This window comes from Ahaetulla prasina, chromosome 3, assembly GCF_028640845.1.
Source record: "Ahaetulla prasina isolate Xishuangbanna chromosome 3, ASM2864084v1, whole genome shotgun sequence".
NCBI classification, from domain to species: Eukaryota; Metazoa; Chordata; class Lepidosauria; order Squamata; family Colubridae; genus Ahaetulla; species Ahaetulla prasina.
The window spans coordinates 191,098,597-191,114,112 of NC_080541.1; the positions used below are offsets into that span (position 1 = coordinate 191,098,597).

General features: G+C 41.4%; 2 protein-coding genes across 4 annotated transcripts in view; one reads left to right on the forward strand and one right to left on the reverse strand.

Moving 5' to 3' along the window:
- Positions 1-3,425: 3,425 nt before the first annotated feature.
- Positions 3,426-7,650, reverse strand: LOC131194757 (uncharacterized). The gene is made up of 2 exons (XM_058176133.1): positions 6,998-7,650; positions 3,426-4,097 (listed from the first exon to the last, which is right to left on the reverse strand). Exons 1-2 carry the CDS (start codon positions 7,339-7,341, stop codon positions 3,809-3,811), a joined length of 633 nt encoding a protein of 210 aa, XP_058032116.1. The 5' UTR covers positions 7,342-7,650; the 3' UTR covers positions 3,426-3,808.
- A 300-nt stretch (positions 7,651-7,950) lies between these two features.
- The window catches only part of SOGA1 (suppressor of glucose, autophagy associated 1), an 82,553-nt gene continuing 74,987 nt past the window's right edge, over positions 7,951-15,516 (forward strand). Inside the window, exon 1 of one of the 3 annotated variants that reach the window (XM_058176131.1) lies at positions 7,951-8,989. In XM_058176131.1, coding sequence (XP_058032114.1) covers positions 8,228-8,989 — 762 coding nt within the window. In that variant the 5' untranslated portion in view covers positions 7,951-8,227. The remainder of the gene's footprint in view (positions 8,990-15,516) is intronic. The other 2 variants (XM_058176129.1, XM_058176132.1) reach the window with 2 other exon arrangements.

Here is a 15,516-nt window from a genome sequence, read left to right on the forward strand (position 1 = left end):
CGAAGGGAAGGACCAAGAGACACATGATAGTAGTGTTCCAATATTTGAAGGGCTGTCACAGAGAGGAGGGGGCCAACCTATTTTCCAAAACACCTGAAGGCCAGACAAAGAATAATGGGTGGAAACTGATCAAGGAGAGATTAAACCTAGAAATAAGGAGAAATTTTCTGACAGTGAGAACAATTAACCAATGAAACAGCTTGCCTTCAGAAGTTGTGGGAGTTTCACCACTGGAAGCTTTCAAGAAGAGACTGGACTGCCATCTGTCAGAAATGGTATAGGGTCTCCTGCTTGGGTGGGGAGTTGAACTAGATGACCTACAAGGTCCCTTTCAACTCTGTTATTCTGTTAAAAATCTGAGATAGGCCCATGGCTATCATAGTGACCATAAACTTTCAAGCTACCTCTGACCCAAAGAAGGCATCTTAAGGCTTCCCAAGACTATAAACTTGGGAAACTCCACAGCCAGCCTGGCCACAGAATCAGGCAGAAGTTGCTATGCGATAGGGAGGCTGGTACAATAGCAACAATCCCAAAACATGATTAAAAAATCATCAGAACATGGTGTGCTTTTATAGAGCTGTAGACCATAAACACTATCAGGAGGGGTGTGGATGGGAAGCTATGTTACTAACTCCTGAAACAATATACTAAGAATTTACATAGGTTTTACACTATGGGGTGCATTGCTGTTTATTTCATCTCTCTTAACAAATCTTTTTTGTTAAGCCTTAACAAATCTTTTCCTATAGACTTTGATTTTTGTAGTTGACCCATTTTTGATTTACTTCCTTGATATATGATCTAGTGATCAGCGTGGACCTATTTCAGCTGGAGATGTATAACCAAAAGGAAAGGAGTAAACTTATCCTATGTTTCATAATGATCCTGTAAACATCTGGAGGGCAAATTTCTACTATTTATGGCAGTACTTTGCTGCTTCTATTAAATGCTTCTTGTTTAATTTCTAATTGTAATTTTGCTTAATTCAATTTCATGTATGACACTTCAAAGGGAACCAAGTTCTACTACTCAGTCTACAGTATCTGTTTTGCTCCTTTCTACAGAGAGTAAGCAGACAATGTTGTTGTCCAATCCTTCAGTTATCTCATCTCTGACTCTTTGTGACTGATGGGCATCATTTCATCAGGAGTATCTATCAGTAACTACTACTTTGAATTCTTTTAAGTTTATGTGTCATCATTCCTACCTGCCTTATTTTTGTCAGCTTTTTTCCCCAATCACCTTTCCAACCATCTCAGTTTTTTATTATGTATACAAAATATCTAACATTAGTCTTAATTATTAGTGCTTTCAATGAGTCATCAGGCTTTACTTCATCTAGTATTGAATGATTTGTTCTTCTTATGGTTTAAAATAGTCTCTCAAATTTTTCTCTAATGATACAATTCAAGACCATCATTTTTGTTGTTGTTGTTAATCGGGTGGCCTTTTTGATGGCCAAGTTTTCACACTCACGTTACAACTAAAAACTACCTTGAAAAAAAGTAACTTTGTTGTCATTGTGTTGTCTTTATGCTTTAATATTTGGTCTACATTTGTCTTAGTCTTTTTCCCAAAGACTATCTGCTGTTGACCTCACCCCATTCCTAAGAGGTCTGTAAGAGGCGTGCATAAGAGCACCAGCGTGCCTACCATTCCTGTCCTAATGTTCTCTTTGATTGTATCCAATTCGTATGGTTATTTCATGCTTATACTTGTATATACTGTTGTGTTTGACAAATAAATAATAAAAAAATAGCAGATATTTATTTCATGATTCCAAGCTCCATCCATGTGAATCTTTTTGAACCTTCACACAAGTTTCATTCCTTCTTTTAAGATCTTTCTGAAGACATGTTGTATAAATATTTGGGAATTGCTGCGGACCCAGATTTGACTTTCTCTCTCTCTTGGATGTGTACTTCTTGCTGTTACGAGTAAACACAAGAATGTGCCCATATAAAAATTATGAATACTTAGTGGTGATATCTATCATCAGGAGAAAAGGCAGGTTCCAACATTCTATGTAATCCCACCATTTTTAGAGTAAGAAACAGAAGCTAGATTATAAGAATAGAGACAGAGGCTGATATACTTCTGTGTGATTGGGGCAAGTATAAACTTGCTGGCTGTGAGAATCAAATAGTTCCTATCTTACATTTGCCCATATGAGACAAAGGAGCATTATCAGACATCCTGGGACTAGTAGTTTGGGTACAATCCTGAAGTCCCTTTTAAATAGTAATATTTAAAGTCATAGCAGGGGAAACTTATTAGCAACATATCTGGAAAGTTAACATATTGAGTGTAATTAAATTACAAGGAAATTACTTTCAAATTTAGTTTTGCTGGTATATATAGTTCTTCCCCATAAAAATATGTTAGCTATTACAATGGTTCAACATTAAGTGGGAGTAAAAGTAGTGGTGGGTTGCTACCGGGTCACCCAGGATTGGGTGAACTGGTAGCCGCGGTGGCAGCAGCAGGCTCCGCCCGTCCACCTGGCTGCTTCTGTGCATGTGTGCGCGCCCACAAGCAAACTGGTAGCGGTGGGTTTTGAAACCCACCCCTGAGTAAAAGGAATGAATTTCATATTTGCATGAAATGGAACAGAAGAGAACAGAATAAGAACTGGAAGGGACCTTGGGGGCCTTCTAGTCCAGCCCTCTGCTCAAGCAGGAGAACCTATTGTCAGTTTTGGAAGGCCTATACCACCTCAGACAAGTAACAGTCCAATTTCTTCTTATTTTTTCTGCTTTTCTCATGCAAATATGTATTTTTGTATGATGATGGAAGCTTCTCCCTCATAACTTACAGATATTCCTATACAGACCAGCCCATTGGGGGTATAAGTTTTCTTTTTAAAGCTCCACTGATGTAATGAAGTTGAATTAAATATTTTTAAATTTTAATCTGTGTCTGAGCATAGTTAGATCTCACTGATATGTAATCTGTGCAATGACATTTTAGGTGTGTGTGTGTGTGTGTGTGTGTGTGTGTGTGTGTGTGTGTGTACAGCATCAGGATCCCTTTTGTAAAGAAGCTACTGCATGCACACATTCAGGGGTGGGGCTTGGAGTGTGGCATTAGGAGTACTATTTTGCCTGTTTAATCCCTCCTGCAAATGCCACTGAACCTGTAGTAGGCAAAAACATTTTCTAGAATGTGCTGTTTTATGAATAGTTAAAACCATAACAAATAAATGTTTACAGATTGCTTCAGCAGAGCATGCTTCATTCGTATAAAAAGCCAGCACTGCTGTTTTTTTTCCAGCATTAAATTAAAAAACAAAAAAAAACCACTCAAGAAAAGATTGGTATGTTCACTATTTTGCTGGAAGCTCATCTCCCTCTGGTGCTGAAGTTAACGTGCCCTCCTTGTATTTTAAGGCAGCTATCTCTCTACATCAAAATAGAATAGAATAGAATAGAATTTTTTTATTGGCCAAGTGTGATTGGACACACAAGGAATTTGTCTTGGTGCATATGCTCTCAGCGCACATAAAAGAAAAGATACATTCATCAAGAATCATAAGGTACAACACTTAATGATAGTCATAGGGTACAAATAAGCAATCAGGAAACAATATCAATATAAATCATAAGAATACAAGCAACAAAGTTATGTTCATACAGTCATAAGTGAAAGGAAATGGGTAATGGGAACGATGAGAAGATTAATTGTAGTACAGACTTAGTAAATAGTTTGACAGTGTTGAGTGACTTATTTGTTTAGCAGAGTTATGGCATTCGGGGAAAAAACTGTTCTTGTGTCTAGTTGTTCTGTTGTGCAGTGCTCTATAGTGTCATTTTGAGGGTAGGAGCTGAAACAGTTTATGTCCAGGATGTGAGGGATCTGTAAATATTTTCACAGCTGTCTTTTTGACTCGTGCAGTATACAGGTCCTCAATGGAAAGCAGGTTGGTAGAAATTGTTTTTTCTGCAGTTCTAATTATCCTCTGAAGTCTGTGTTTGTCTTGTTGGGTTGCAGAACCAAACCAGACAGTTATAGAGGTGCAGATGACAGACTCAATAATTCCTCTGTAGAACTGGATCAGCAGCTCCTTGGGCAGTTTGAGTTTTCTGAGTTGGCTCCTGTATTGATTATGCAAAAAAGGGTATCATGTTATCGGGACTGGAGAAAAGATGAGAAATGGTACCAAAGATAAAATCGACCGGAACATACTTTATTTCAGATTATTACTACTTTCATAATCATTAATAAGTAACTGTTAATAAAAATATCAACTCCAGATTCATGAGATGGTCTTTCTGTATTTTTATAGTCTTAATTTGTTAATTTATAAGACAATGTGGAAAATATGTGTCCCTAAATGTTTTGCTGTATGAACAACATGGAGAAATGAAGTCTATAGCTATAAAATACTTAAAAAAGACAAGAATGGTACCTAAGCAACATCTGGAGGATTATACCATCAATAGCTATACTATAGCTATTGATGGTATATATTGATATATAGCTATTGAGCTATACAATAGCTATACTATACAATCAATAAACTATACAATCAATCAAGAGCAAACAATAGATTTAAACTTAATGTTAACCGCTTCAATCTTGATTGCAGAAAATATGACTTCTGTAACAGAGTTATTAACGCTTGGAACACACTATCTGACTCTGTGGTCTTTTCTCAAAATCCCAAAAGCTTTAACCAAAAACTGTCTACTATTGACCTCACCCCATTCCTAAGAGGACTAATAAGGGGTGTGCATAAGAGCACAAAAGTGCCTACCATTCCTTTCATTATATCAAATTAATATAGTTATTGCATACTTTTGCTCATATATATGCTTATAGGATATGTAGTTATTTTATGTTGATGCTTTTGTATAGTTGTGACAAAATAAAAAAAAATAAAAAAAATAAATCCAGATATAAAATTTTGTGTGATGCTCTCCCTATAAGCATTTATTTATTCTGTTAACCCATGGTTGTCCCCCACTGTGTAGCTCAGGGTTGTTATACAAACAAACAAACAGAAAATAATAAAAAAACATTAGAACATGCCACATCTAACTGAATTCATATATTCAATCAATTAAGAACAGAGTCATATAATCTTCTGACCCAGCGCTTGTTAGTTTATGACTTCAATTTTCTCCACAAAACTTTGTTAATAAACACATACATGGAAATGATGAAAGCACAGTTAACATATAAGGATCATCACATTAAGAAAGCTTGGCTTATAGCAATAACTTTTGGCAATGTTCCAATTATGCATTAGATTCACTCAAGTAGAATAAAAATTGAGATAGAGAAAGTAGTTTTTCCTTTTCTTTAAATTTGATTCTTGCTGTGGGAGGTCGCCCATGCTAGTCATTCTGTTCTTTTCTTATCTTCATGAATCAGTGATGCATCCAAATGGTCTCATCTCAACAGTTCATGTTTTATCAGAGAGGGGACAGGTACTAAGGAAGTAGCTATTGATCAGCATTAGAAATCAAGATGTGTCGATTTCCAGCTGTAAATGCAGGTAGTCCTCGACTTATGGAATTGAGCTGCAGCATCCTTGCAATTGATCGTAAGGGTGGGCAGATTACCAAGTACCCAAATTTTGTGCATGTGACCACAGGATGCTGCAATGACTGTAACTTTGGGAAGAGATCATAATTTCAAAAAGTCATTGATCATATGGTCATAAGTCAAGGAGTACCTGTAGTGGCAAAATGATAGCACCTAGTTTCAAAGCCAACATTAGCTAATAATGCTTAGTGGACCAATATTTAAGTCTGAGGCAATACGGCAGATGAAAAGTGTGATTTTAAAACTAATTTGCAGCTGTATTCCAAGACAACTATGTTACTGCCAGGTCTTCTGACGCAATGCAATGATACAGTAGACAGATCCATTGATTGCTTTAGTGTGCTTTGCCAACAGCTGCTGTGTATAAATCATATGACTTCCTGAGAAACACTGAATGCCAGCTTTGATTTACACTTTGAGAATATAACATTTTTGAGATACCCAGCTACAAATGTTAGATAGCAGAAGAGAGCCAGAGAACACATACAAGCAACTATTTCTTTCTAAGATAATTATTTCCAATAGAAAAATGGGCTTCATATTACCAGTATATAGATAGTGGTATATAGATTATTACCGGTATACTGGTATATTACCAGTATATAGATATAAACAATTTTGCTCATCCAGAAGTTGCATCTTATATATGTTGATATGTTATTCCAGTTTTGTTCTATTGACCCTTGTCTATCTTGGTCTTCTGAACGTTCAATGTAATCATGTATTGCAATTTTAACTGAACTCTTGGATAACATTCTACTTAGAACCGAAAGTGGACAGAAAAATGTATGGCAAAGCAACTGTGAAACTACACTGTGATTTCTTCATGCACCAATGTTTTTGTTTTGTACCACTAGTGGGGAACACAAAGAGTAACTGCCTTACTAAGTGCACAATAAATCATCCAGGACTCAAGTCTATTCAAGAGACCATGAATATTGGCTTTCTCACGTTTTCTTTGGGAATTATTCATATAGTACATGGAGGACATTAGTTCCCTCACATTAGTTCCACCACAACATTATGGGTGTTGAAGAAGAATATATCTAAAGCATTGGGGAACTGTTTTAGCGTATCTCTTTGCAAAACGGTCTGTTGTGAGGCAAAAAAGATGTAGGAGCTCATCTGAAAGCATTTTGTTGCTACATTTTGGGTCTTTGAACTAATTATTTGTATAATCATTTCTGCAGTCAATATCATGCCTTCCCTCATCTCCACTTCCCACTGATGCTCACTTTGAGGCATTTGGTTTGGGGAAGGTTTGAAGGAGATTTTGCATAATAGAAATAGCATGAATCCTTAGAACAAAATAGGGAACATATATGGAAGGCATATGTTTTTCTGCTGAGCAAACTTTCAGGAGAAACAGGGGAAAACAACCATCTAGACCCTCCTTTTTCCCTGCAGAAATAGTTGAACATTATTGCAGCCTACATGCACTAACCCCGTGATGGCGAACCTATGGCACGTATGCCAGAGGTGGCATGCAGCACCGTCTCTGGAGGCACGTGAGCCATTGCCCCAGTTCAGCTCTGCCGTGGATGCGCACGTGTCTCCTGGCGGCCAGCTGATCTTTGGGTCTCTACAGTGCATGTGCGGGGGCCAGGGCATGGGCGGGGAGCCACATTTGCATGCAGGGTGGCGAGGTGTGTGCGAGGGGGGCCGCATGCGTGGGGCACGGGGAGCATGCAGGAGCATGCATGTGACATGCGCAAGGGCTGCACACACATTGCGTTTTGGGTGTTCAGTCACACACTTTGGCCACTTGGTCCAGAAAAGGCTGGCCATCACTGCACTAGCCCTTCCCTCCCTGGTCTTCTGTGCTACACTGCTCACAAGTAAGGCACTGTCTTGCCTCGGTTTCCAGCTGCTGCATGTTTTGATTTCTGTGGGGAAAATGCAATCCTTGTCTTCTTTCAAAGACAGGGAACAGCATTCTTTCCTCCTGGGATTAAAAAAAAAAAGAGAATATCGTGGCTTTGGGGTTTGCTTGAGCTACATTTCTTATAATACCGATGTGCCTGACCACAACCATGCTCAAAAGCCACGATCTTTTTCTTTTTCTTTTTTTAAATCCCAGAGGTAAAGTGGTTCCGACCTCCGCCCGACAGAAGCTCCTCATTAAGGAGACTTTTCGGGCTTTCACGGGGCTACGTGGTGGTGGGTCCAGTCTTTGCTTCCAGGAAAAAAACGGAGCCGGGGCGCCGCGTCCTTTACAGCATCTCTATTATATCCATCTCGACCCAAGAGCGAGATCTGCCCCCTCGGCCGTCCGGAGAAGGAGGTCGCTGTTGCCTCGAGGATCCGAGCGCCCCCTCGGGCGCCTCACTCCGCCTTTTGTTCCCAGACCATGCGCGTCACCGTCTTCGCAGCTGGGCGGGGATACCGAGGACGACGACGACGACGAGGAGGAGGAGGAGGAGGGAGCCAACCGTGGAACTGTTGCTGCTTGTGGGGCGGCGGAGACGAGCATCATCGCGGCGTGGCGGCGGATTAACGGCCAGACCAACCTGTTTTCGTCCCCCGAGCCGAGCGAATCTCTCTTGTCGGCGAGCCCGCTCGGAAGAGCTTGAGCCATCAGGGGACCCAGCGCGGAAACGAGGCTTTCCGGCCGGATCATGAGCGATCTCAGCCCCAGTAGGCTCCGGAGGGGCCAGTGAGGAGCCGTCCGGGGATGGCAGCAGCGCCGTGCGAGGCGGAACCCAGCCAGCGTCTCGCCTCGGCCCCAGCGCCGCTGCCTCCCGCGCAGCCTGAGAGGAAGAAGCTGCATCGGGCGCCGTCCCCGGCCAGACCCAGGGATGTGCCCGGGTGGTCGCTGGCCAAGAGCCGGCGCGGCAGCCACCCCGGCTCGCCTGTTTTCTTCCCCGGCAAATCGGGAGCGGGCGGGGGACACTCGCGCCGGGCTGGGAGCGCCAAGGATGGCCGCGGCGAGAAGAAGGGCAAGGCCACGCCGCCGATGGGGTCGCGGGGCTCCGGGAAGGGCTCGGGAGGCCGACCCGGGGCCAGAGTAAAGGGGCGGAGCCGTCTCTCCGGGGCTGGCGAGGGGGCAGCTGCCTCCGGCGGGGCCGGAAAGGTGCCGTCGGCGCGCTCCCAGCCGCCGCTCGCCTCCAGCCTGACAGACAGCAGCTCGGAGGTGTCGGACTGCAGCGCCTCGGAGGAAGCGAAGGTCCTGTCGCTGCTGGAGTTGGGCGGGTTGAGCGGCGGCGGCAGCGACACCGAGTCCCCACCCAGCAGCAGCGCCCCTGCCCAGCCGGCCAGTGCCTCCGCCGATGGCGTCTCCCCGCTGCCCGAGGACCTGTCGACGGGCGCCTCGCTGGCCAGTAGCCGCCTCCCTCTCAGCACCTCGCTGGCTTTCTCCGACCTCACCGAGGAGCTGCTGGACGCGGGAGTCGCCCGGGAGCTGGAGGAGCTGCGCTCCGAGAACGACTATCTCAAGGTGAGCGGGGTCCGCTTTGAGGGCAGGCTGGGCGGAGGAAAGAGTAGGCGCGAGGCTGTTTTTTCTCAGGGGAAAAGCAAAACCTTCGCTTTTGCACAGAGCAGATTCTGCAGCGAAGTGTCTCTCCGCCCCCCCCCTCCCCGCCCAAGGCCTCTTCATCGCCCAGGCCTTCTACAGCCACCCAGCAACAGCAGCAGCCGCTCGGACCTAGGAAGTCTTTGTAAAAGAGGCACGCCCCTTCCCTCATAAGATGCCCCGTGGGTCGAATCTAATATCTGGCCTCCCTTAATACATACCGTTACGTGGAACAACAACTTGTACAATGACTTCCCCACGATGTAGTGCTCTCAGGAGGTGCTGGTGCTGATGCCTTGGAAAAAGCACCACTGTCATCTGGCCCCAGCCAAGTCACCTTGGCTAACTTACCCTGGCCATCTGGCCACTGGACAAATTCCACATGGGATAACTGGAACTAAGTGAATCTAGAAATGCAAGCCTTGCATTAAGAAATGGTGGAATAGAATCATTAAGGAAAGGATGCTGAAGGTGGGACAAAATGAAATGTGAATGGAAAAAAAATGAAAATAGTCAAAGAAACAGTGGCGGATAATTGTGTAGTTATCTCATGTTCGGTTATCCTGTGTTGAATTGAATTGTCTTGTGGTGAGTTGACTGCTTTGAGTTACCCCATGGGCAAGATGTCCCAGGTGAGTCAGCTGTGGCGAATTGTCCCAATCTGAGACAATGTGGTGCATTCTGGAGAGCACCACATTGCAGAAAGCTGGTCTAGAAGGAAAACCTAGAATGTCTACCTGTGGTGAGGCTACTCAGAGATAATGGCCCCTTAGGGTTATTTAAGATATTTACTGCTAAATGTAAATATCTTAAATAACACTTATTACCAACATAGTTTGCATAGAGATAATGCCCCCATAGTATTATTTAATATATTTACTGATAAATGTGTGCAAGCCTCCTGGAGCAAAAATTTATTTATTTTATTTATCTTTATTTTTATTTTATTTGCATTTATATCCCGCCCTTCTCCAAAGACTCAGGGCGGCTTACACTATGTCAGGCAATAGTCTTCATCCATTTTGTGTGCTATATACAAAGTCAACTTATTGCCCCCCAACAATCTGGGTCCTCATTTTACCTACCTTATAAAGGATGGAAGGCTGAGTCAACCTTGGGCCTGGTGGGGCTTGAACCTGCAATATTGCAAGCAGTTGCTGTTAATAACAGGCTGCATTAGCCTGTTGAGCCACCAGAGGCCCATGTGTCATTGTTGGAATGGTCCTCTTTGTTTTGAAGCAGGTATTCATCAAAACCTGTGGACCAGGAATGTCATGTCCTTTAGCAAGGTCTGTTGCCATGTTGGATTCTGTAGTCCTTTTCATTGATGTGGAGTCTAGCTTTACTGGAACAGATACTCATAATAAAACAAATGCTCACCTTTGTAGAATGTTGATTATGCGCAGGACATATATCTTACAATCCTAAAGACACCCACCAGCATCCTAAAGCTCCTAATTTACATTCTTTTGCCTCAGGAGAATTCAGACTCCATGTTTAAAAGATATGCATGGTTTCAACATATTTTTTTCTCCTAATTCTCCTTTGGCTTACTCAAACAGACGTTCTGCAATACAGTTTCTATCAGTCTTTGGATGTGTCAAAAGCTACAATGTCTGGAATTTGAATCTTTTTTGCAACTTATTTCCAAAAAACATCCAGAAGACATTGAGTTTGTTATATTACTTATTAGAAATAAATTATTATATTGATAAATTGCCTTGTAACCATAGTACTCTGGGTAATATGTAGATTTATTCTGATACAGATGTCTACTCTTTCTTAGAAACAAAAAGCAAAATGTCCCTAGTCATATTTAATGGAAGGAATCATATCTCTAACGTTGCAGACACTTTATGCAATGAACAGCTGCCTCTTACTGACACAAGAGTTTCCCCTATGTGGCATCTTAGAGTTACATTACATATTCCTTATCCCATCAGTTGGACACACCACATCCTTAAGGAAGGTATCCTTTCTCATGGAACTGGAATTACCCTCTCACATTTCATTTCAGTGTTTCAAGAATAGGAGACTGTTCATGTCTATTAAGCAAAAATCTCTTGGGATTTATTAGAGCTTGTTAAAGGTTATTTTATCTCCATGGGAAGCTGCTTCCCTATGGCAATCCAGTATTAAAATTCTAACATCATGTCATCAGGTTCTGATTGGGCAGAGATTTTCTACAGGACGATTAGGTGCTCTCAGAGTAGTATGGCATTAATGTAGAGCAGAAGGGTAATTTATATAAAAATCAGCTCTAGCTGTACTGAAGGGCAAGAAGTTGTATAGAATTATAGTTCAGTATGTGTGTATCTTAATGCAAATTGGAGTCCAATTTGAATTCCAGTAACTATGTATGTATGTATGTATGTATGTATGTATGTATGTATGTATGTATGTGTATATGTGTGTATGTCCTGCCTTTATTAATTTTTATAAGTAACTCAAAGCAGCAAATATATTTAATACTTCTCCTATTTTCTCTGCAACAAAAACAAGCCTGCAAGGTGGGTTGGGCTGAGAGAAACCGACTGCATCGCAGTCACCCAAATGGCTTTCATGCCTAAGCCAAGACTAGAACTCACAGTCTCATGTTTTCTAGCCTGACTAGACCAAAGTAGTCCATCCAGTTTTCTAAGCAACATCTTCAGAAGTTGTTTGCCCTTGCCTTATTGCTAAGGCTGATAGAAAGTGACTGGCCAAGGTTACCCAGTTTGTTTCTGTCCTTAAGTTACAACTAAAACTCAGGTTCTCCAATCCATTGGGCCAGACTGGCTTCCTGATACATAAGCTAAGATACTTTAGATGGAAATATATCTATACCTATATATCTATGTCTGTCTGTCTGTCTGTCTGTCTATCATCTATCTATCTATCATCTATCTATCTATTATCTCTATTGATTCTCTCTCCCTCCCATTGAGAAAATTTTTGCTATCTCTAAAATATGTTTCCTTCATTTAATGGGGGAAAATAGTGCTCTTGCCTGGGTACTCTCATAGAGTATATGAGTAATAAGTAATTGTGTCCAAGATTTCAGAACTGATTTCCAAAGGCTGTTTGGAGTGGACAGGAACCTGATTGTAGGACCTCTTGGCAGCTTTTTAAAGCAGCTGCATCTTTTCCTGGGATTTCATAGCTGCAATTTCTATACTATTTCTGGAGGCAACACAGGATGGTGCATTGTCTTACCTTACATTGCACACAACAAGTTGTGTGTTCATATTCACAGTAGAGAAAGACACCTACGTTCCTGCAAAGGTTGTTCACTGTGTGTTCCATTCTAGTGACTGAGTTAAATTAATTATATGGAAAGCTACTTTGCTGATGTGCCCCTAGAGTGATTTACAGACATTGCTGGAGTACTATTTGAATAATGTAAGAATATTGCTTGTTAGGAAACCCGGCAGTTTGTGGGAAAGGGGGAGTAATTGGGTTGTTGCCAAATTCAGTTGCTTCTCTGAGCTATTACTACTGAGCAGTGATGATTTTATTTTTCAGGATAGGGTTGGCATGGTAACAGTAGTATATATTTCCTGAATGGCTGCATGCAACTCTCAGCTTAGAGCGTCTATTAAATCCCTAGAAAAGGCAGAGATTCTTACTGCCTCTGACAGATTTCTGATAAAAAGAAAGAATTATATAAGTGTAGAATAATATAATGAAAATAATTACATGTGTATATACATGTAGCAGTTTTTTTTGCTTTTTTGCACTATGCACTCAATGCATTTTTGTGTGAAAAAATGTAAACACTTCTTGGATGCTGAATAAAATTCTTTCTCAAAGATACCTTATCCATTTTAAGGGGGGATATCCTTGCCACTGTTCACTGCCCTCTTCTCTGAAACAGTGTTCCCCTAATATCACACAGTTTCTGACCTTGTTAGCTTTTTGTGAGGCAATTAAATCATTTTAGTCTCTCCTGATAAGAAAGGTGTCATGAATGTTCCTTAGTGTCAGACTTCTTTTTATTCCAAAGTTATTTTATTACATTGTTATATCATGTTATTGATTTTTAGTCCTATTGCTATTTTTAGTCCTATTGCTATTCTGTAAGATTTTCAGAAGTAGATACGATCAGAATGTGATATAAGATTAGTACAATAAAAATAAATAAAATATTTTGATCTCACTTACTGTAGTAGTTCGTAGAATTCTAAAATTAAAATATAAATTAATTGGTGGATACCTGAAGTCTCCTATCCATGCTCCACATTAATGTTGTACTTAAGTCAAACATACAAGCTGGAGAAGACAGCAAAACTCAGTTTCCAACGTCGTTTAATACAGGTGCTCCTCCAGGTATCCGTGAATATCATTTCTGCAGGGAAGATGAGGTTTTTGTCAGATGCAGCCTTCAGCAAGCAAGGTTGTGATGCCAGATGTCCTGGAGGCCTTCATGGCTGCGCACACAAAGACCCCATTCTGCTAATGCCAAGATGTGCCCATCTGTGTCAGATGAATGATGTCATGGATGCTCTCAGTTTGTCTCTCCACTGTCTCTCACTTCCTCCAAATGCCCCTTGTAATAATCTTGTGGATACCTAAACAGAGTTTTGTTTTTATCAAAGAAGCTGCAGACAATTTTCCTTAGTTCTAGGTTGCTTGTCCCCTTGTCTAGTTTCCATCCATTGCTTCTTGTCCTGCTTTCAGGAAGCAGTGGATGGAAACTAATCAAGGAGAGAAGCCTATTGGTATATTTACCTATTGGTATTTCTCGTCTGAGGCATCCCCATATTGAAGCTTTGCTGTATCCTTGGGTGTTCCTTTTCTATGTTCCTGCATATCCACATCTGTACTAGTTTTGCATTGTACAGCATTTCCAGATATTATGTTCAGATAAATGTTGGTTCCTGCTTTGCCTGCAGGTAATTGGTACTGTGAGACAAAGATTGACTGTGTTAAAATCCAAGTTAGCTGCTCTGTAGAAAATACTGTTGGACAGTCTAAATATTATACAACTGGTTTAGCATCTAACACCATTTAATATCTGCTTTGTTTTCCTGCAAGCATCTCTGTGGCAAGGAAAAAATAGGGATATCTTAACCAGAGAACTACAATGCTACAGGAAACGATTGTGATGGGTATCAAGAAGCACTAGACCAGTGATGGCTAATCTTTTTGCCGCCATGTGCCAAAAGTGGGGGGAATGCAGGGGGGTCGCATGTGTGTGCTCACATCCGCAATTCAATGCACCCCACCCCCCTTGCATGCATGTGGGACCTCTCTTGCATGCATATGGGACCCCGCTGCAGTCTTCCAGCTTTTGGCATGCGATGGCCCAGTGGGCCTTGTAGGCCTGTTTTTCGCTGTCCCCAGGCTCCAGAGGCCTTCCCCCCCACGGAGGCCCTCTGGAGGCCGGAAATGTCCTATTTCCTGACTTCCAGTGGGCTTGGAAGGCCCAAAAATCAGCTGGCCAGTGCATACATGTGCGCTGTAGCTAAGCTAGGGCAATGCTCGCGTGCTCACAGATATGGCTCCATGTGTCACCTGTGGCACATGTGCCATAGGTTCGCTATCACAGCACTAAACTATAGCACAAATCTCTTTTTACGTACCCCTCATAGGCATAGTTTTTCTATCATGGATGCCCGCCATTTATTTTGAAACCTGAAGTTTAGGATTTTGAATGCTCAGTATTCAGGATGAGATTGCAAAGATGTGGTACAAAACCCATTGCATATATTGGATCAGCACAGTTTGTCCTGGTTTTGCAGGATGGTGCAGTTTTTAGCTCAAGGCTGAAGACCAAGGCTGGTTATGGGAATCCAAATAAGGCCAAATAAAGTAGTGAATTATACCTCCCCTTCCCTTCTAACTAAAGGAAAATTGGCAGGAAGTCAAGATTTCATTTAGGCTGGCCTTTCTCAATATTCTGATAGAAAACGGCTGCAGAGATTCAAAGTTGTCATGGCAGTGTAACAACATTTCATACTAATTAGAAATATACAAGGGCACTTATGTTACATTTTTTTGGTCATGATCCAGCCAGTGTTAAGAGCAATTAAAAAGTAAAACTGTTTAACAGCATAGTCATTTGCAGGTTTATGTAGAAGTAAATTGCAAGAGCTATTTCCAGTGGTTATGTTTGTTGTTTATATATGTATGCATATATGAGTTTATATTGTACACATCACTTCACATATAAGTAAAAGTAAATCCTGGTGAGTTCAAGGTAATTTATTCCTGTGTAAGTAGTAACAGTTTGCATGGATTTGAGAAAGATTAAAATGCAAACCTTGATTAATTCCATATTAAGCATTTTGAATTCTCTTGCTATTCCTTAGTGATTCACCTTTGAATGAGAATTGCTTTTCTGAGATTTGCCAATTCTGCATTTGTACTATTTGTTTATTATAGTAGAAGCTGATTTATCCTCGTACTGATCGAATCCTCCTGTTTATCATCTTGCTTTTAATAATTTTTTGCTCCATAGAGATTTTTTG

Bases quoted from the DNA above. Each gene is read 5' to 3' on its own strand.
- LOC131194757 (XM_058176133.1), bottom strand. From the start codon at position 7,341: ATGGCCAGCCTTTTCTGGACCAAGTGGCCAAAGTGTGTGACTGAACAC. The intron at 4,098-6,997 runs GTTAGTGCATGT...TAATCAATACAG, and splicing joins CATAGGTTCGCCATCACGGG to GAGCCAACTCAGAAAACTCA.